The sequence below is a fragment of the Poromitra crassiceps genome, assembly GCF_964638095.1.
Source record: "Poromitra crassiceps genome assembly, chromosome: 12".
NCBI lineage: Eukaryota > Metazoa > Chordata > Actinopteri > Beryciformes > Melamphaidae > Poromitra > Poromitra crassiceps.
In genome coordinates, this window is record NC_139632.1 from 21,051,066 (window position 1) to 21,070,704 (window position 19,639).

Genomic DNA, 19,639 nt, shown 5'->3' on the forward strand with positions numbered 1-19,639 from the left:
TCACAGGGTGAAAGTGGCAGTTCCACAATGTGGCTGTCACATTGCCCCTCCCCCCCACTCCTCTGCTAATTGGTACTTTGTGATTATGGAACAGTTGATTTCCTGCGGCGGCTTGTCTGTGTGCTGGGGCGCTGACTGATGTGGCGAGGCCTGAGACTTAAAGGAACACTCCGCCCATTTTCAACCAGCTTTGTATCATTAGAACATCAGTAGTATATCAGAAAACTGTAAACTGTTTTGAAGTCTGTAATTTAATTTGGCAGTTATTGAGTGTTAAAGTGTGGACCAGTGACATCACTGGTCCACACTAACTCAAATGAATAACTCATTAACTCAAATCAACTCTCAATAACTGTCAAACTATTCATCATTCATCTAGTTTGACAGTTATTGAGAGTTGATTTGAGTTAATGAGTTATTAATTTGAGTTAGTGTGGACCAGTGATGTCACTGGTCCACACTATATATATATATATATATATATATATATATATATACAGTATATACATACCAGTATTGGAGGCCTTTCTGTTCAGCAGCAAAGGATCAGGATCAGGTCATATCTCTGTGGGGTTGTCTTCTTCCTGAACACTTCATCAGTCATGTCAGGCAGATAGCATGTTGTTGGTTAAGAGCAAGCCAATGTGTGTGTTCATGTTGTAGCCTAATTGATGTTAGCCACAGCTATGCCGTTGTCTCACAGCATGGTGTGAACCAGAGCAAAGGAAGGAGGGAGAGGAGGGAGAGGAGGGGGCTGGCGTGTCAAACTCGGCATCTCGTTCGTTTGTGTGTTTTCTTTAATTTAACACTGTCTTTGAGTCGGCGGGAGAGAGAGACCATCTTTAATTCAACACTGTCTTTGAGTCGGCGGGAGAGAGAGACCATCTTTAATTTAACACTGTCTTTGAGTCGGCGGGAGAGAGAGACCATCTTTAATTTAACACTGTCTTTGAGTCGGCGGGAGAGAGAGACCATCCTGTCGGAATGAGCCGGATTCCTCCAGAAACCACCAGACTCTGTGTCGCTCTTCTCGCTCTCTCTCCGTCATGGGAATGTGACGGGACTGCTTCTGTTGTTGTGTTTTATTGTTGTTTTTCCCAGGCTGGACTTTTGAGATGCACAGCAGATTTCAGGGAGGCGACTAGGGTTCAGAAAGGCAGACGCCTGAGTCTCTGAGGCGGAGTGAACGAGGAGATAGTGTACACTGAAACAGTGCTGAGCCACAGCTCACAAGCCTGTTAGGAGGGTCAGCGATTGTGGAAGATCATCGACCCTCTCACTTGCTTATCATTCTCTGGTTGTGTGTGTGTGTGTGTGTGTGTGTGTGTGTGTGTGTGTGTGTGTGTGTGTGTGTGTGTGTGTGTGTGTGTGTGTGTGTGTGTGTGTGTGTGTGTGTGTGTGTGTGTGTGTGTGTGTGTGTGTGTGTGTGTGTGTGTGTGTGTGTGTGTGTGCATGCACGTGTATGCATGCGTGTGTGTTTGTGTGTGCATGCGTGTGCGTGTTTTCTCCATTCCACTGAGTCAGGCTGCCGAAGAGGTTATTTGGGTTTACTCACAGCTCTCCAGTCTATCTGCATGACTGGAGAGCTGTGAGTAAACCCAAATAACCTCTTGCTAGTTGATTGGTGGGACATTGTAAGTTTCCTTGTTTTGCCTAACTTTAGTGCCTAGTTTTTAGCCCCTCCAATCCTAGCCCCATATGTTCCCCTGTTCTCTGTTCCTCTCTGATCCACTCAGAATCAGGCTCACACAGCGTAGCATAAGGAAATTTGGGGGGTAGAGCGTTCAAAACGCTCTCCTACTCGTCTCCGACGTCCGATCGCAGATCCGAAGATATAATAATCATCCTATGGAAGCCAGTAGTTTAGGCGGCAGAGTTAAAATGATATTCCTGTGTGAAACACCCGTTTAAAACAGTCTTTCCACAGCCTGTGCCGAATTGACAGCAGGGTGTGTTTGATCTCACTATCACGATGCACCGCTTGCACACGGTGAGCAAACAACATTGCAGTCACACGGCGGCACAGTGATCAAATCATCAAATCCAGCGCACCTGGGAAGCAAAACATGTCATGAAATACTCAAACTCCCAAGGTTCCTGTCGCCACTAGGAAGCTTCTCCTCCTCTCTTAAATTTGGCACAGGCTGACTGTGGAAAGACTGCTTTTAAACAGTTGTTTCACACAGGAATATCATTTTAACTCCGCCGCCTAAACTACTGGCTTCCGTAGGAGGATTATTATATCTTTTGGATCTGCGATCGGACGTCGGAGACGGGTAGGAGAGCTGTGTGACCCTGATTCAGAGTGGATCACAGAGGAACAGAGAACCGGGGTGGGGGGGGTGGGGGGGGGGGGTACTCCAACCCTGGCTTAAAATGAGAGGTTTAGGATGTGATGTGAAGGGTATGCGGAGGTTGCTCTCATGGTTGCGGGACATCAGACAAAAGTATTTCCTCCTCGCCCCGTACCTGAGAACCCCTATTCATAGCTTTCAAGGGGCGTTACGTGATGCCGGGAACGCCCACCTGACGGTCAAACAGTACTGCTAAGTACTGTTTGAGCGGAAGACAGCACAGGCATCACTACAGTATCTTCTCTTTTAGCAATAGTCTCACTAATCCCACAGTGGTTTACCTGCTTTTGAGATCTGCAAAAAATAGTTTGCTTCTGTCTCACCCGTTCTCCCTCTCTCTTCACACACGACGAGGGCTGTGCTCTCTCTCCACAACATTATAAAAACGAGTCCGCACTCCGCACGCAGTTTGTTGTGAAACAATTTCTCCGAACTGCCATGTGTTGGACAGTAACGTTAACGATAGTTCGGTTTGTTTGAAGTGCCCAAAACGTGCAGTTTGTTTAGATATCGTTCTTTTTCAACGCTTGATAGATGGTCTAAATATTCCTGACTGGAAACTGGTGGAAAAAAGACCGCTTTTTGCTGGAGCTGCGTCTGGTCAGTGTTCAGCGCCATTGTTGTTTTGAGTTTTGACCGCCAGAATGGGCGTTCCTTGTACTTACGTAACGCCCCTTGAAAGCTATGAATAGAGGAAGCCTGCAGTCTAAACATCCCTGCCAGGGAGGAGAGGACAGGAATGGAATTGGGATGGGAGGGATCCTTTCCTCTCCTTCCTTGAGGAGAAGAACAATGAGATGAGCGTGGTAGGGGAAGTGTGAGGCAGCTATACGTCCACACCTACAGGGGGCTGGCGGTGCATGCGTGAGGGGGTGGGAGGGGAGGAACCAGCCGCTGTCTGTAGGTATTGTTAGCTTAGCTGATTACAAGACACAAGTCTGGAGGTTTGGGTTGGCGAGACCTTGGCTGAGGCCGCCCCTCCCAAGGCCCTCCGTCTCTGGGTGTGAGAGACGGGAAGTACAGGCTCTGAGTGGTGCAGAAACACAGGATGTCTGAGGGACCTCGGCTGACCTCACCATATAGTGCCACTGCACTGTGTGTGTGTGTGTGTGTGTGTGTGTGTGTTCATGTGTGTGTGTGTCTGTGTGTGTGTCTGTGTGTGTTCATGTGTGTGTGTGTGTGTGTGTGTGTGTGTTCATGTGTGTGTGTGTGTGTGTGTGTGTGTGTGTGTGTGTGTGTGTGTGTGTGTGTGTGTGTGTGTGTGTGTGTGTGTGTGTGTGTGTGTGTGAGAGAGAGAAAGAGAGAGAGTCCATGCATTTGCAATTGCTTATGCATGTGAATGTGTGACTGAAGATGGCCTTCGACTTAGTCGTTCCTGTTTTGGTTCTCTTCTGGTCTTAAACATGACCCAGAAAGCTCTTTGGGGTGGGGGTGGGGGGTGCGGGAAGTTTGGGGGGTGGGGGGGGGGATACATCCGCTTATCTTCTGTTTATTCTAATAGAGGGTAGAGAGTTCATCCTAACAGTGTTGAAACATGGCATGGTGTGTGTGTGCATGCGCATGTGTGTGTGTGTGTGTGTGTGTGTGTGTGTGTGTGTGTGTGTGTGTGTGTGTGTGTGTGTGTGTGCGCATGTGTGTGTGTGTGTGTGTGCACTCCTGCAGCTCTCTGTGGCAGTGCTGTTTTTACAGCTGGGATGTTGAACCATAGAATCAGTCATGTCCGGGTCTCCGGGCCGTGCGGCGTGTGTGTTGTGGAGAGTGTGTGTGTTTCCCTGCGGGTCTGGCCAGCCTGCCCACTTTGATTCAATCGAGACTTCTCAGACAGTAATAACACACCCGCACGGATACACACACCACAGGTGCAGGGTGAAAAAGGCAATACAACATGTACATTAAACACTCCATTTTAGAATCATTTCCAGCCAGGTGTGAGGGTTCAGTCCATTACGGGCAACAAAGTGGACTGAGTCCAACATCATTAGCACAGACATTTTGGCATTGCTACTGCCATCAACAACATGATGTGGATTATAGATTTATGTTAAGCATACGGAAGGCGATTCTTAGCCCGGTTCTTACACTATTACATGCTTAGGAAAAAATGTACAGTCAAGTACATGTTTGTCACAGTCCTTAACCTTTTCACCATGAACATACTGTACGTACATATAAATAATATGTGTCTCTCTCTCTCTCTCTCTCTCTGTCTGTCTCTCTCTCTCTCTCTCTCTCCAGTTCTATATCCAGTCCAGGTTTACATGGCGTGGGGCTCGTCTGCTCCGCCCTTTGCTCCAGTTCACCCTGTTGATGATGGCCTTCTACACCGGCCTATCACGTGTCTCCGACCACAAGCACCACCCCACTGATGTCCTGGCAGGCTTCGCCCAGGGAGCCCTGGTGGCTTACTGCATAGTGAGTACACACGTCACACACACACAACACACACACACATACACACACACACACACACACACACACACACACACACACACACACACACACACACACACACACACACACACACACACACACACACACGTGAACATACACTGGGGTAAAAAACATGTATGAATGGCATGAATGCATACAGGTTCACTGTAAACATGCAGACAGAAATGCATGCATATACGCACATACCCCCAAAACCTTTGTAGAATTGGTCATTGGGATTGTAAAGATGTGCTATAGATAGATTGTATAGAGGTTTGGCAGTTTTGAGGCCAATGCAGAAGTACCAAAAACTGCAGTTCCTCGAATGGCCACTTGATGCTGGCTGCAAAAGCGAGTTCACCCCCATGTTAAACACCCACCTTTACAGCATAAACAAACATTTTTACAGCCTGCTTCAAAAAAACAGTTTTTGGTCTCTAATTTCACCTTTCATGACAACTGTCCGGGGGTGAATCTTTATATAACTCACCCATTTAGAGTCAAATAGACCACAACAAAGACTGTTTTAGGCATGATTGACAGGTCGCCTGTCCAGTGATCGGGCAGCTCGCTGATCATGGACCAATAGCAGGCAGCGCTGTGGCTCTGGGAAACCCCCTCTTGCCAAAATACATCACTTCTGGCTTAAAAGAAAAGATGGCACTGGCCAAAATGCCAAACCCGAGGCTCCACAAACCAATGGGTGACATCACGCTCACTACGTTCATTTGTGTTACAGTCTATGACATCACGCTCACTACGTTCATCTGTGTTAGAGTCTATGACATCACGCTCACTATGTTCATCTGTGTTAGAGTCTATGACATCACGCTCACTACGTTCATCTTTGTTACAGTCTATGACATCACGCTCACTACGTTCATCTTTGTTACAGTCTATGACATCACGCTCACTATGTTCATCTGTGTTAGAGTCTATGACATCACGCTCACTACGTTCATCTTTGTTACAGTCTATGACATCACGCTCACTACGTTCATCTTTGTTACAGTCTATGACATCACGCTCACTACGTTCATCTTTGTTACAGTCTATGACATCACACTCACTATGTTCATCTGTGTTAGAGTCTATGACATCACGCTCACTACGTTCATCTTTGTTACAGTCTATGACATCACGCTCACTACGTTCATCTTTGTTACAGTCTATGACATCACGCTCACTACGTTCATCTTTGTTACAGTCTATGACATCACGCTCACTACGTTCATCTTTGTTACAGTCTATGACATCACACTCACTATGTTCATCTGTGTTAGAGTCTATGACATCACGCTCACTACGTTCATCTTTGTTACAGTCTATGACATCACGCTCACTACGTTCATCTTTGTTACAGTCTATGACATCACGCTCACTACGTTCATCTTTGTTACAGTCTATGACATCACACTCACTATGTTCATCTGTGTTACAGTCTATGACATCACACTCACTACGTTCATCTGTGTTACAGTCTATGACATCACACTCACTATGTTCATCTGTGTTAGAGTCTATGACATCACACTCACTATGTTCATCTGTGTTAGAGTCTATGACATCACACTCACTATGTTCATCTGTGTTACAGTCTATGACATCACACTCACTACGTTCATCTGTGTTAGAGTCTATGACATCACACTCACTACGTTCATCTGTGTTAGAGTCTATGACATCACACTCACTATGTTCATCTGTGTTAGAGTCTATGACATCACACTCACTATGTTCATCTGTGTTACAGTCTGTGGACAAACCAACAGATTGTCTCTATTTTCTCCCTCCTTCCCGGGTCGCCCCTCTGTCCCTTTCTTTACTTCTTCTCCAGTCCACTTTTTGCAAAATAGAGAATTGGAGCAGGCAACGAAGTGAGGAGAATCTGATTCCCTTTAATGAATAACACATTGCCTGGAGCCAGGCCTTAGCTCGAGTCTGTGTGTGTGTGTGTGTGTGTGTGTGTGTGTGTGTGTGCGTGCGTGCGCGCGCATCTGTGTGTGTGTGTCTGTGTGTGCGCGTGTGTTTGTGTGAATTCATACACCATAACCTAATTCACTGGTTTTGTGACATATCGTCACAGCAGTTGCCAGAGGATTTTCGTAAGCCTCATCATTACACTAAGCTGGACGCTGCCAAGGAAAAGTGACTTTGGGCAGAGAGGAAAACGAGAGCGAGTGAAAAGAGAACAGAGAGAGAGAGAGAGACAGGATTAGTCTTTGAAAGAGGAATGAGGCTGTTAATTATTTTGGGTTTTTTATTTGGCGGCTCTGGTTCTATCAGCACAGCAGGCCCCAGCTAGACTCTGCTGCCTCTGGGAAAAGTATGGAAACACGCACGCACACGCACACACACACACACACACACACACACACACACACACACACGCATGCGCGCACACACGCACACCCCTCACCTTTCTACATGATCCAAATCATGAACGTGGAAATGGTTAGATTCATAAAACGGAGAGAGGCCCTGGTAGTGGCGCCTAGGCAGACCTTGGCACAGCTAAAAATGCATGCGCACAGAAACAGACTCGCACACTCGCACATACCAAAGCAGGATCCTCGTTATGGCGTTGAGGGATCTATAGAGTGAGCCTCCATGAGCCCAGACCAGCGAGGAACAACAGACTGTAATGCTCTGGCAGGCAGCCGCTGTCCTCCAGCTGGGCGTCGTCGCTCCTGGACGACATCGACTCTGACCAGGAAAAACAGAATGTTTTCAGATTAGGCCCCGCCTTGCGAGCGTGACCTCTGAATGGGTTAGATCTGGCAGGAGCCATGAGGGAGGGGCGGAGGAGAGAGGAGCCTTGTCTGCATCTTGGCTCGGGGACGAGTGCGGGTTGAATCCAACTCAGCTATTCCACAACCCTCCCGCAAGTAGAGAGACAGCACACAGCCACACACCCATAACCATTCACAGTCACACACACACACACGCATCCAGGCACACGCGCGCGCGCACGCACGCACACACACACACACACACACACACACACACACACACACACACACACACACACACACACACACACACACACACTCAAACCCCTGCCGTTCGGGGCAGTGAGGTTAGTTTTACAATCCTTGACTCCCCTCCTGATTTCCCCCAGTCTTCTTGAGGAGAAACACACATCTGTGAGCACTTTGGCTCGGCTGTTAGAGCATCGCAATAAGCAGCGTAGCCGAGAGGACTTGACAGGGGATGAGAGCAGATAAGACGGATCGGTACCAGGCTTTGAGCTGGCAGAACTGCTCTGAAGCTAAAGCCAGCAGAAAGTATGAGTTCAAAGTGCTAACATCTTCAGAGCTTAAGGAAGCTGCAGGTTCAATCACTCTCCTGTCAAATGGATTTGAAAGATTTACAAAAGCATCAGGTCACAGCATTGATTCATGTCAGAGGATCATATATTCTTCCATCACCCGCCATGTTCTGAGGGCGTGAAGAGAACGTCTCTGCTCAGATCTTACTACATGTTCTTTTCATGCCTTGTCCTTCCCGTTTATCTTTCTCACTACGATTTTGTCTTTGAAGGTCAGTGAGAAACATGTCCTCTGTCAACTGTGTAACGACCTGGCAAAGGCTTCCTTCTGAAGAGATGTGAGTTTTTGGAGTTGGCACTCGTGCGCACGCCGGACGTGGCCGGAATCCCAGCGGTCGTTAACAGTAGTTCGGTTGTTGGAGAATTGCGGTCTGCTGCCAGTCTTTCTCATGAGACGTCTTCACTAAGCGGAATCAGCTGATGTCCAGGAGCCCCGTGGCAGCCTGGGGGAGTGCGCTACGTGAACACATCCTGAGCTGAAGGTGTGTGTGCAGAGAAAGTCCAGACTGCTGAAGCTGGCTGTAACGTACGTGCTGCGGAAACGAGATGCGGTCCGGCTCGCATGAACAAAACACAAAAGAACACGTTTGGAGAGAAAATGAAGCGTCGCGTTGGCCCTGGCCTCCGCAGGCTTTCTGGCCAAGCGAGTGGAATTCTTCCCTGCAAGCTCTCGGTGTGAGATCGTCTGCAGGTGGTCTAAACATCACATGCTTGGTGCTGTTGCCTTGTAGGAAAGAGACTACATTTCCTTTTGTGGTCAGTTGCCTCGTTGCTGACATCTTCTGTTGCTCCCTGAGTTCTTTGTCACGGCTCTCCCTGGTTTCCTAGGTTACGGTAATGCACCCCCAGTGGCATAGAGTGAACAATACAAAGCCACATTTTTACACGGCGATGTGTCCCACTGTGGGTTGATTCCGGGCAAGTTGGCCTTTGTTGTGAGTATATTGTTGTGAGTATATTGTTGTGAGTATATTGTTGTGAGTATATTGTTGTGAGTATATTGTTGTGAGTATATTGTTGTGAGTATATTGTTGTGAGTATATTGTTGTGAGTATATTGTTGTGAGTATATTGTTGTGAGTATATTGTTGTGAGTATATTGTTGTGAGTATATTGTTGTGAGTATATTGTTGTGAGTATATTGTTGTGAGTATATTGTTGTGAGTATATTGCCAAATTAAACCTCCTGCCTGAGTCCTGCACACAGAAGTTGAATGGATGATATCGTCATTCCCATTCAAATCAACGCTCCGGGATGGTCGGAACGGCGGCCATTTTCATGTTGGGCTATAGAATGACTAACAGTAAGTTACTGAGGGGAGAGGTTTTGCAGCGAGTACTGTTGGGTTCAGTTCTCAAGTGGCAGATTTTACAGCCTTAATTCCCAGACTTGAGTTTGACGGTCTGTGTGGGAACGCCCACAAACTGTACTACGGCTGGCATGCGAGTGGGGTAAAAAAAAAACATATCTCAATGGGTTGACTCACCAAAGGACGGTGCTGCGGCTCTACACTACAGGATTGGGGATTCTAGAGCAGGTACATAGACATCTGTCTTTAGACGTGCGTTTACTGCGGGGGTTAAATCCCTGATCGTGTCTGCCTGGGCTGGGCTAGCATAGCTAAATGCTAACTATGCTGAATGGGGAGAACGGGGGGATTTACCCCACCCTGACCACGCCCCCAGCCAGCTACCACAGCGTCTATGACGAGACATCGACTCAATCTATTGAGTTGTCACCATTAACTCCATTAACACCCAAATTACCGTGACAACCAGTGGAGGGACTTTCTATCCATTCAAGTTCTGTGTACCCTTCTGATGGTGGATGATGATGTCTGAGACACACACACACACACACGGTTGAAGGACATGTAGATGCATGTCTGTTTAGTGCAAAGGGAGGTGGGGGGTCTCTCCTACCTACACTTCCTCTCAGACGCAGTGACCTACTTTTCACCACGTGACTTGATAAAGGTCTGGAGGGCCAGCTCAAACAGGAAGCAGCTGTCAGAGAGAAAGCTCGGGCAGCATTGGTTTGTTCTGCAGGGTCATTGTCACCGTCAAGTGGAGTTTGGTCAGACAATGAGAGAGGAAGGAGATGGCAAGAGCTCTTTCTTTCTCTCTGTCTTCTCGCCTTCCCTCTTATTCTCTCTCTCTTTCCTAAACACACACACTGACACTCAGAGCATCTGCCAGGCCGGGTCCGGCTGGTCAAGTTGTGCAAAAGCAGGAAGTCCTCGTTTATCGCCCCAGACAGACACACAACTGAAGTGTCAAAATTGAGATCTCCGAGTCAGAACCATGCCACCAGTTAGCGCTTAGTATTAATTTTGAACCTTATGCATGAGAGAGTTTGATTTCACATGTTGCCATGTGGTCAGTCATTGAAATACCTACTTATCTTCTCTGAAAAGTGTAAATATATTAAAGGTCCCAATTCGTGCAGCTGTAACCTCTTAAAAACGTGTGTCTCTGGTCCATAAAACATGATTCTGGATTAATCTGTCGAAAATATAGCAACCCCGTTTGTTGTGACGGAGTTCTCACTTCCTCATCTCGTCGCTTCCCAAGAATGGCCTGTTTCTATAATATATTCAGAACTAACAGTTCCCATTGGCCGCTGAGGGAGAGCCCGCCCCAGGCTCCCAGTGGCCAATCAGATTAGCGTCTGTGGACCAGCACGCTAAGTTGCGAGTTATCGTTAACTTAACGGTACTACGCTAAAGAGGACATCTCAAAATGCCTAGACTTACCGAATGCACCTCTGCAGTTGCTGGATCACGTACAGTTGGCGTCGCTCCAGCTAGAAGTGTTAATTTTGTGGCTATAGACTAAATGGTGCAGGTAGCTTGTTTGAGAGAGACCCGCGCAGTATGCAGGAGGAAGCTAGTGATGTCCCAATTCCCCTCTGGGCAAACGAAGCGTTTGGGGGTGTGGCTTGGAGGAGACTGCAGGGGGACGCTGGATAGGGACAAATCCAACTGTGGCAGTTCTGAGCGTGTGACCACTCATTACAGGGAGGGCTGACAGCAGTATATATGCATTTACAAGTAAAAACAGCTTTTGCACGGAATGGGACCTTTAACAGCTACATCCTGACCTATGACCTAAGCTGGTGTAAATTAATTCACAGGTTGTGTTCTGGGGGAAATGAGTGTGCACATTGTCACAAGATTTCTTTAAAGACGAGCTGAACCCAAAAATGTATATATATATATATTTTTTTGTTCACGTACCTGGGTATTCAGTGCCCTTATTTAATAATGTATGCAAAAAAATCACAAAAATCAAATTTCTTTAGTTTCCCACACTTTTTCCACCTCAAAAGTTCATTTTTCATGATTTCATTCATAACTGTAATGTACAGTATGGTGACGTAACAAAGTACTATAACATTTCTACCCCATTTCAACCAATCACATGGCAGCTGTCAATCAATCTTCATTTCGAGGAGAAAATTCTGCAGGCAAGATGGCCGCCTAGTGCCTCTAACCCGCTGTAACCTGGCAGGATTTCTAGCCCATAAACTAACTAATAACTTGGCCAATAAGTATTTAACATACAAAATAAAGCAAACGGTAATGTCTTCATTTGATGTAGGATGCATAGAACATGTAACTGGTTCATTAAACTCGCATTCCAGGAATATTGTATTTATCGTGGTATTTACCGTCGACGCTCCAAGCCGGCAGGCAGCACTCTTGCCTCAGCATGTCCGCGCCGGTCCACACGGAAGCAGCCGGCTGCCTGGTTCTCCCAGAGCCGACTCACACGTGGCGCCAGAACACGCTCGATTTTGGGGCGGAACACGCCAGGATTGGCCAACGCCAACTCCAGTGCCCAGAACTGTCAAATCAAATCATCGACAGGCTATGGCCCGCCTCTCAACCCTCTGTTTTCAGTCTGATACGCCAGCGACCCTCGCACCACTTGGGTTCATGTAGTCTTTAAAATACAAAGGGTGCAGAATTATTCACAGTTTTCTTTTCTATGATGTACACGGGGGGTCCAGTGAGTCATTTGTTGGTTTTAGACATTCACAGCTCCTGCAATGTGGCACACTCACTTCCCGTGTGACTCAGCTTTTTTATGTGTCAGCCATGACACTTTAATAGCGGTTAAGAACACAGTGTGTACACACACACACACACACACACACACACACACACACACACACACACACACACACACACACACACACACACACACACACACACACACACACACACACACACACACACACACACACACACCAGTATGCTGCCTTTAAAGGTTCCGCTGGATTGTTTCCAGTAGAACAGCATTAAGGAGCCCACACTCCCCCTTTCCCTCCAGAGCCCTGCTGCTGAATTGGCATTTCTCAACACAATAGGCCAGGAGACTGTGTGTGTGTATGTGTGTATGTGTGTATGCGTGTGTGTGTGCGTGTGTGTGTGTGTGTGAGCGTGTGTGTGTGTGTGTGTGTGTGTGTGCATGTGCGTGTGTTCGTGCGTGTGTGTGCGTCAGGTACAGGAAGCGGCGGTGCTGTGGTGCTCCGATAAGGCTTCCATCATGGCGGGTTCAGGGGTGATGGGTCGGAGGTTGCATGCGACACGGCAACAAGGACCGCTGTGATTGGATGAAAAGGCGGCCTATGTAAAATGACCATGGAATGTGTCCCATGATGGATTTGCTGATTCTCTGAGATACAAATCCAAATTAGATCTCTCTCCACCGCTTGAAACATTACACACTACATACACTATATGATTATATTACACACTATATGATCACATACTGTAACTGTACATACCACATATACACACGTGCGCACACACACACACGGCAGTACAAAGGGCCCTTTTAGAAGCGTGACGGCGCCATGTTTTACAGCGTGTAGAGGGAGTACATGACGGTCTGTGGGTGATGTCATCTGTCAGTCAAAGGTCGGCAGAAAAGGTCAGTAAATGTCAGACTGTAATTGAAGAGAATGTCTGCTGTGCAGCAGCCCACCACTCCAGCCTGGCCATCAGCTCATCTCAGCTGAATGAGACGCTCTGTGTGATATGAATGGATCACAGACCCTTGTGTATGGCGCCTTTCTTTTGGGAAAAAAAAAAAAAGACGAACACAACTAAATTACCTACAATTTCCCCCCGATGGCATTCCCATGTGTTTTCCCCTATGAGATTCCCAGTGTAAATTCCCCTATGGTTTAGCCATGTTGTTTTCCCCTGTGAGCTGGCCTGCCACACAGTAGACTCTCTCCCAGCGGCCTGGAGTCTAGTGTTGTATGACAACTCCCCAGAGCCCCCCCCCACCCCTCACACACACACACACACACACACACACACACACACACACACACACAGACACACACACACGCGCGTGCGCACACTCCCCAGAGCCCCACTCCTTGTCTCCCTGGCACAGGCCCTGAGACTGGCAGCAAGGAAGGAAAGGATCCTACGCCTGCCAGTTAAATGTGTGTGTGTGTGTGTGTGTGTGTGTGTGTGTGTGTGTGTGTGTGTGTGTGTGCGTGTGTGTGTGTGTGTGTGCGTGCGCGTGCGTGTGTGTGTGTGTGTGTGTGCATGCGCGTGTTTGTGTGTGTGTGTGTGTGTGTGTGTGTGTGTGTGTGTGTTACTCTGAAGCTGAAGCCACTGTTGCTCATGGGTGACCCAGACCCCTGTCAGTGGAAACGGTAACATACAGTAGGGAGGACAGTAGTTTCCACGGTCCCACTTCCTGTCCCCTGCCCAGTTTCCTGATTGGCATATGATGTCATCAGGACCTCAGGAAGAGCTGTATTGGTCTTCCTTCCTGCCTCCGACGTCAGGCGAGCTGACCTCACGTTCTCACAGTGAGAGAGGTGGAGAGAGCCGATGAAAGACGTTCTCACAGTGAGAGAGGTGGAGAGAGCCGATGAAGGCGGGGAATTCACTGTTTTTATTAATGATGACGGTGATGGTGATGGAAACGGGCTTTGTGAGTTCTGTTATTAGATGATTGTCATTTTCGGGTGAGCTGTACCAAGTTCACGTCCTGCAGCCAGATTACTCAGTGCTGCTCGTTTGGGTTGACATGCCATGAAGCATGTCAGAGGGAGGTGATAGGGTGGTTCTCATCAGCGTGATGTCATGCAACTTTCATAAGTTCACTTCAAGTTGTTCATTTTCTCACTGGCTCCCACTCAAAGAAACACGTTTTTTTGGGGGGTGATTTCTTTACTGTTTTGCCACTGTCGTAATAACGCCCCGCTCTCCCTCTGCCCCCTGTGTCCCCCAGGTGTTCTACGTGTCGGACCTGTTCAAGCCGAGGGTGAAGCCGGCCACGCCCCCGCCCTCCCCCATCAAGAAGGAGCTACTTCCCTCCTCCGACATCATCGAGAGGAACAACCACCACAACATGGTGTGAGAGAGGCCGCACCTCTTCCTGTGACTGAGGAGCCAATCGCAAGCGCTGCTCACCTCCCATCGGACAGTAGAATGTAGCGACGAGAGACTGTAGCTGCTTCTCAAACGGCACCCTCCTCCCCCATGCAGTGCCCCCAGAGGTGCTGCGGCGGCACTGCATGCGGAATAGGGTGTCCGATTTGAGATCTGCACAAACAGAGTCCACTCTCACTATCCAGACTTCTTATTTACTATTATGTTAACTACTATTCACATTTGAGCCCGTTGTTTTGAGCACAAACAGAAAGGAATTGGAAGCTAAAAAGAGAAAATGAATTGAAGTGAACAGACAGGCAGAGCTGAGGGTGCGGAGGTTCCATGGAAGTGTGGCCACACAAAGGGAAAACCAGTGTAAAGCGAAAAGAATGAATGAATGAAAAAAAAGACAAAGCCCTGTGTAGGAAGAGAGGGATGTCTAGTGCTGCTCCCTCTCTCCACTCTCTGTGGCCTTAGGACAACAACTTCCTTAGCTATGGGAACGATATTACTGCAATATAACTAGCAGCATAGAAATATTAACAGTATAGAAAAAAGTATAACTTATAGCACTATGTTTAAGTCCATTGTCACCACTTGCTGCCTGAGAGGTCTAGCTATAAGAAAACTTGATGCTGCTGATGTCCAGGAGATAGAGACACTCGTAGACAAGCTGACCTAGCCTGGCGCGCGGGTCTCAGCAGACTCCATGTCGCGGGCAGGACAAAGTTAGCATAGCTTGGGTTTGATGTGAGGATCAACATGGGGTTTAGATATAAGCAGCCAATCGCACATTGTAACAAACACACATCCATGAAGTTAGGCCTTTTACAGCTGGTCAGAGTGCAATCCCCTGGTCATCTTTCAAGCCCTTTTGACTGACTGGATACCGAATCTGTCAAGACACCAGTATCCCAGTAAGCTGAGTCACGTCTTCAGCACTGGGATTCGACAGGCTCCAGTCTCATATAGCTCTATCTCCAGACCAGCACATCAAGCCTTCTGTAGCGGGCTGTCAGCGCAGCCGAAACCCGGGATGTTGCATTTCTTTAGGGTTAGATTTAGTGAAGGGGGGATCGTATTTTCTGTGGAAGGAGGGAGGCGGATCTCTCAGCCTGTCAGCACCTGTGTGAGAGGCGCGGCTGTGCCATGCCACTTCCTGGTGCTGGGGCCATCTGGTTGGTTTCCTAGGTGGGAAGGGGAGGGGTGGGCAGAGTGAAGGGGTGTGGTCTGTCACCGTGGAAAGAGGAACGTGTTGATTTACAGCTAAGCTGGCACATTATTTTTGGGATGATTTGGGGCTCTTTCCGCTGGCAGGGAGGGGCTCTCACCCACCCAATCACTCGTTAGCGATGTATGTCTGTCTCTCCGTGTGTGCACTTGTGCGTCCCGTACACTCCTGTGTGTGTGTGTGTGTGTGTGTGTGTGGGTACGCTTGTGCATTGTACATGTATCTTGTGTGTGTGTGTGTGTGATGCATGTCTGTGTGAATGTGTGTGTCTTTATGTGTGCGCGCTGTGCCCTGTGAAAAAGAACCGCCCCCTGGTAATATATGTGTGTAGAATGAGACCCCCTCATACACACATAATGTACACACTGTCAGCTGTCAGAGTGTGTGTGTGTGGGTGTGCATGTGTGCGCGCGTGCGTGCGTGCCACTGTGTGTCAGAAAGAGAGAGGCCAGGGGCGGAGGGAATTTTCCCTGTCAGGTGAACGTTATAAAAACTGTGGATCTAATATTTTTATTCTCTGCTAAGATGCATCTTTAACCTTGTATGTTTATAGCCTGTCCAGTGTAATCACTAACAATTGTACATTACCAGATACAGCAGCCTTTTTATTTACAGCCGACTCAGATAATCCTCCTCCATACACACTCCGCCATGTTGCACATCTTTCTCCTCGTATAGTCCGTCCTATCATTTCACCAAGCCGTTTCACTCTCTTTTTATAAATATATAAATAATGTATAGATCACTCAAATTAACTCTGTAAAATATTGTTTCTGAACATGTTTAGATTATATCCACTATGATTACAGACCTGTGTTCTTTACAAAGTGCTGCTTAAAAAGCATCGATTGACAAATTTTTGTATCTAGATAACTAAAATATTGTAGATTGTGATAGTTAAGTTTTTAATATGCGTTCAACAAATACACCTACAATTGTATTAAAATTCAATATTAGTATTTTTGTATTGTCTCATTTTTGTACAAAAGAAATATTAGCAATGTTGTTGTTTTTCTGCTAAATGTACTTAGCTCTAATACATGTGCTTTTAAATAAAAAGCTCATTATGAACACACCTTTGCTTTGTGTCTTGCCTGCTATATAGGTTTTACCCCATTGTTCACTCTGCTGTGAAAATAACCATTGGCTTTCCCCATACAATACTATATAATGTGGTGTGTGTGTGTGTGTGTGTGTGTGTGTGTGTGTGTGTGTGTTTATATATATATATATATATATATATATATATATATATATATATATATATATATATATATATACTGTATATATATATGATCAAATTAAAAATTCATTCATCATCAAACTTGCAAATGCAAATGCAAGTTTGATGATTTCCAGCTATGTGCAGTGTGCTCAGCAATGGCCTCCGGCCCTTTTGTTCACAAATACCACATGAAAAAGGTTGTAAAAATGAAAAATGGTTGTAAGTGTTTCGGTCATACGGGTGTAACTTACACACACTTAGAAAAGGGCTCAGAAGAGTGTCTGACTTCACACTTTGGCAGACACCAGCAAGACCAAAGGAGCTGGCGTCAGTGTGTGTGTGTGTGCATGTGTGTGTGTGCGTGTGTGTGTGTGTGTGTGTGTGTGTGTGTGTGTGTGTGTGTGTGTGTTTCAAAGCAGAAGAGAGAAAGAGAGCAGAACTGGCATCATGGCCTGTGATTCTGAGCAGTGTCATTTTCTCCACCAAAGTCATCTTTTCAGCCAAAGAGAGAAAAGCCTGAACGACACTTTCTGTCATCTCAACAATTCATCGCCTTCCCTTACAAATTGCAGGCTGTCGAATCCAAAGTAAGCTTAATTTGACATATAGCAAGCTATGACCACATAATTTTCACTGCACATGCACCCCTACAGTAATAGTGGACTATTACAATACTTATTATAATGAATATTGAGATCAATATAATATTCTAAGCAAGAAGTTTACATTGCTCAACAACTACAATGGAAAAAAGGACACTACATTTTTTCATGTATGCATGATGTGTTTTTAAGAAAGAAAGAAAGAAAGAAAGAAAGGAAGAAAGAAAAAAGAAAGAAAGAAAGAAATAACTAGAATAAGCCTAGTTTAGCATAAGCCTTTAGCTCAGTGTGAGATCAGACCCCAGCAGTGAAGGACTGATGTTTGTGCACAGCCACATGAGTAAAAAAGCAACTCATTTAGACTAGTCATTTGAGTGATGTTATCATCATAGCGGCGTGCCTGTTTCCCCTCACAGGCCTGTAAAGTGCTATCTTTTATTGACAGTGACAGTACAGCTGGTCTGAGGTCAGTTGTAAAAAACAGCATCAGGCTGAGATTTACGGTGTCTGTGAACAGCTGGTAGGCCTGGGGTCAGCCATGCGTGGCTGTAATAGTAGAGGGGCCTAGCTGCTGAGGCAGAGAGAGGCCCATGTTGCGGTCTTGTTTGGCAGCGGAGCAGAGCTGGCACGCTGCCCCCACTGGGAGGCTAAGGAATGACATAGTAGCTCTCTCAGTGCTGGGTGGGTGTCTCACCATCACACTCTGTGTGTCTCTGTCGCCTTCATTAGTCACACTCCGCATGGCTTTCCTTTAGCTTCAAGTCCAAATCTGCCCATTCATATATATGTCCATCATAGCCAATCAAGGAACAGTGTGACATTATGGACCCTAAACGACTATAGGTATAGCCAGCTAGTTAGCCTCCATTTTTATGCACTTGAACATGAAAATGGGGTGATAACTGGTAAATGTTTAGTCAAGCTTTCCCAATCAGTAATTTTGGCTGCTTGTGTGGCTTGTCTTCTGTGAACTGCTATCTCACAACCGTTTCTTGATCACACCTAGTTGTGACTGATATGTGGTCGGTGGTGTAGCAAGTTGCTTACTGATGGTGCATTTTGCAATTAAGACATGCAGCAACATGACCTCAGAAGCCCGGTAACACAGATTTGAAGAGTTGTTTAATTTTATAGTTATATTATAGTTTTATTTTATTCAAAGACAAGAAGCAGCAGAACCTTACAGTTTGCAAAGAATACCACAGTAAAGTCACAGACTTATTTCCATTGTGGTCTTTGGAATATAGAGATAGTATTTCTTGATTTTGAAAGAGAGTTATGCCTTCATCCTAGCATACATTTAAGGTAGCACTTTAAGGTAGCACTTAGTCGCTTTTTGCTGGAGCACCAGCACGTGCTCCAGCAAAAAGCAAATAATATTAGGGCATAAAATAAATTCAGGGTTCCTATGGGTGCTGGAAATTCTTGAAAACACTTGAATTGAATTTTAATGTAGTGTTTTCAAGGTTTGAAAAGTGCTTGGATTTTGAATAAAGTGCTTGAAACTTCTAGAAATTAGCCTGCAGCAAGCTATGATGGTTGCTTTTCAGGAGGGATTGAGGGTGATACAATAGTGACTGAGAACAGGTCTGAGAGCAGGTCACGTGGGGGATGGGTTTACCCAGGCTAGATACAATATGGTAGCGCTAATATTGCATGTAATTTACGGGCAAGTTCATTTATCGAATATGCAGCGTAACCAAAAAGTAACCATATAGTGACATCGGCCTTAAGGGTTGACGCGTTGCATTCTGAGATGCTTTTCTGCTCACCACAGTTGTTGTTTTTCCCACCATTCTGTGTAAAGTCTAGAGACTGTGGGTGTGAAAATCCAAGGAAATCAGCAGTTTTCGCTTGAGTGACGTCAATCAGCGCACAATTACAAACTCCTCCCTTCCAGCCATGTTATTTCCTAAGCTAGAGAGGCCTGGGTCTTTACAAAATTTAAGTTTCATTGTGGAAAAATGGTCAGAATTTTAAACCAAGTTAGGAGTGTTTTGAGTCTACCAGATGTTTCTGTCCACACGCCAATTTGTTTCAATCACTCTTTTTTGGCT

The 19,639-nt window shown here is 46.4% G+C and overlaps 1 protein-coding gene across 2 annotated transcripts in view; it reads left to right on the forward strand.

Annotated features, from left to right (window-relative positions):
• plpp3 (phospholipid phosphatase 3) overlaps window positions 1-16,830 on the forward strand; it is a 46,996-nt gene extending 30,166 nt beyond the window's left edge. For both annotated transcript variants that reach the window (XM_083647974.1, XM_083647973.1), the window contains exons 6-7: window positions 4,590-4,766; window positions 14,382-16,830. In XM_083647974.1, the coding sequence (XP_083504100.1) occupies window positions 4,590-4,766; window positions 14,382-14,510 (306 nt within the window). In that variant the 3' untranslated portion in view covers window positions 14,511-16,830. The remainder of the gene's footprint in view (window positions 1-4,589; window positions 4,767-14,381) is intronic.
• Window positions 16,831-19,639: the final 2,809 nt, after the last annotated feature.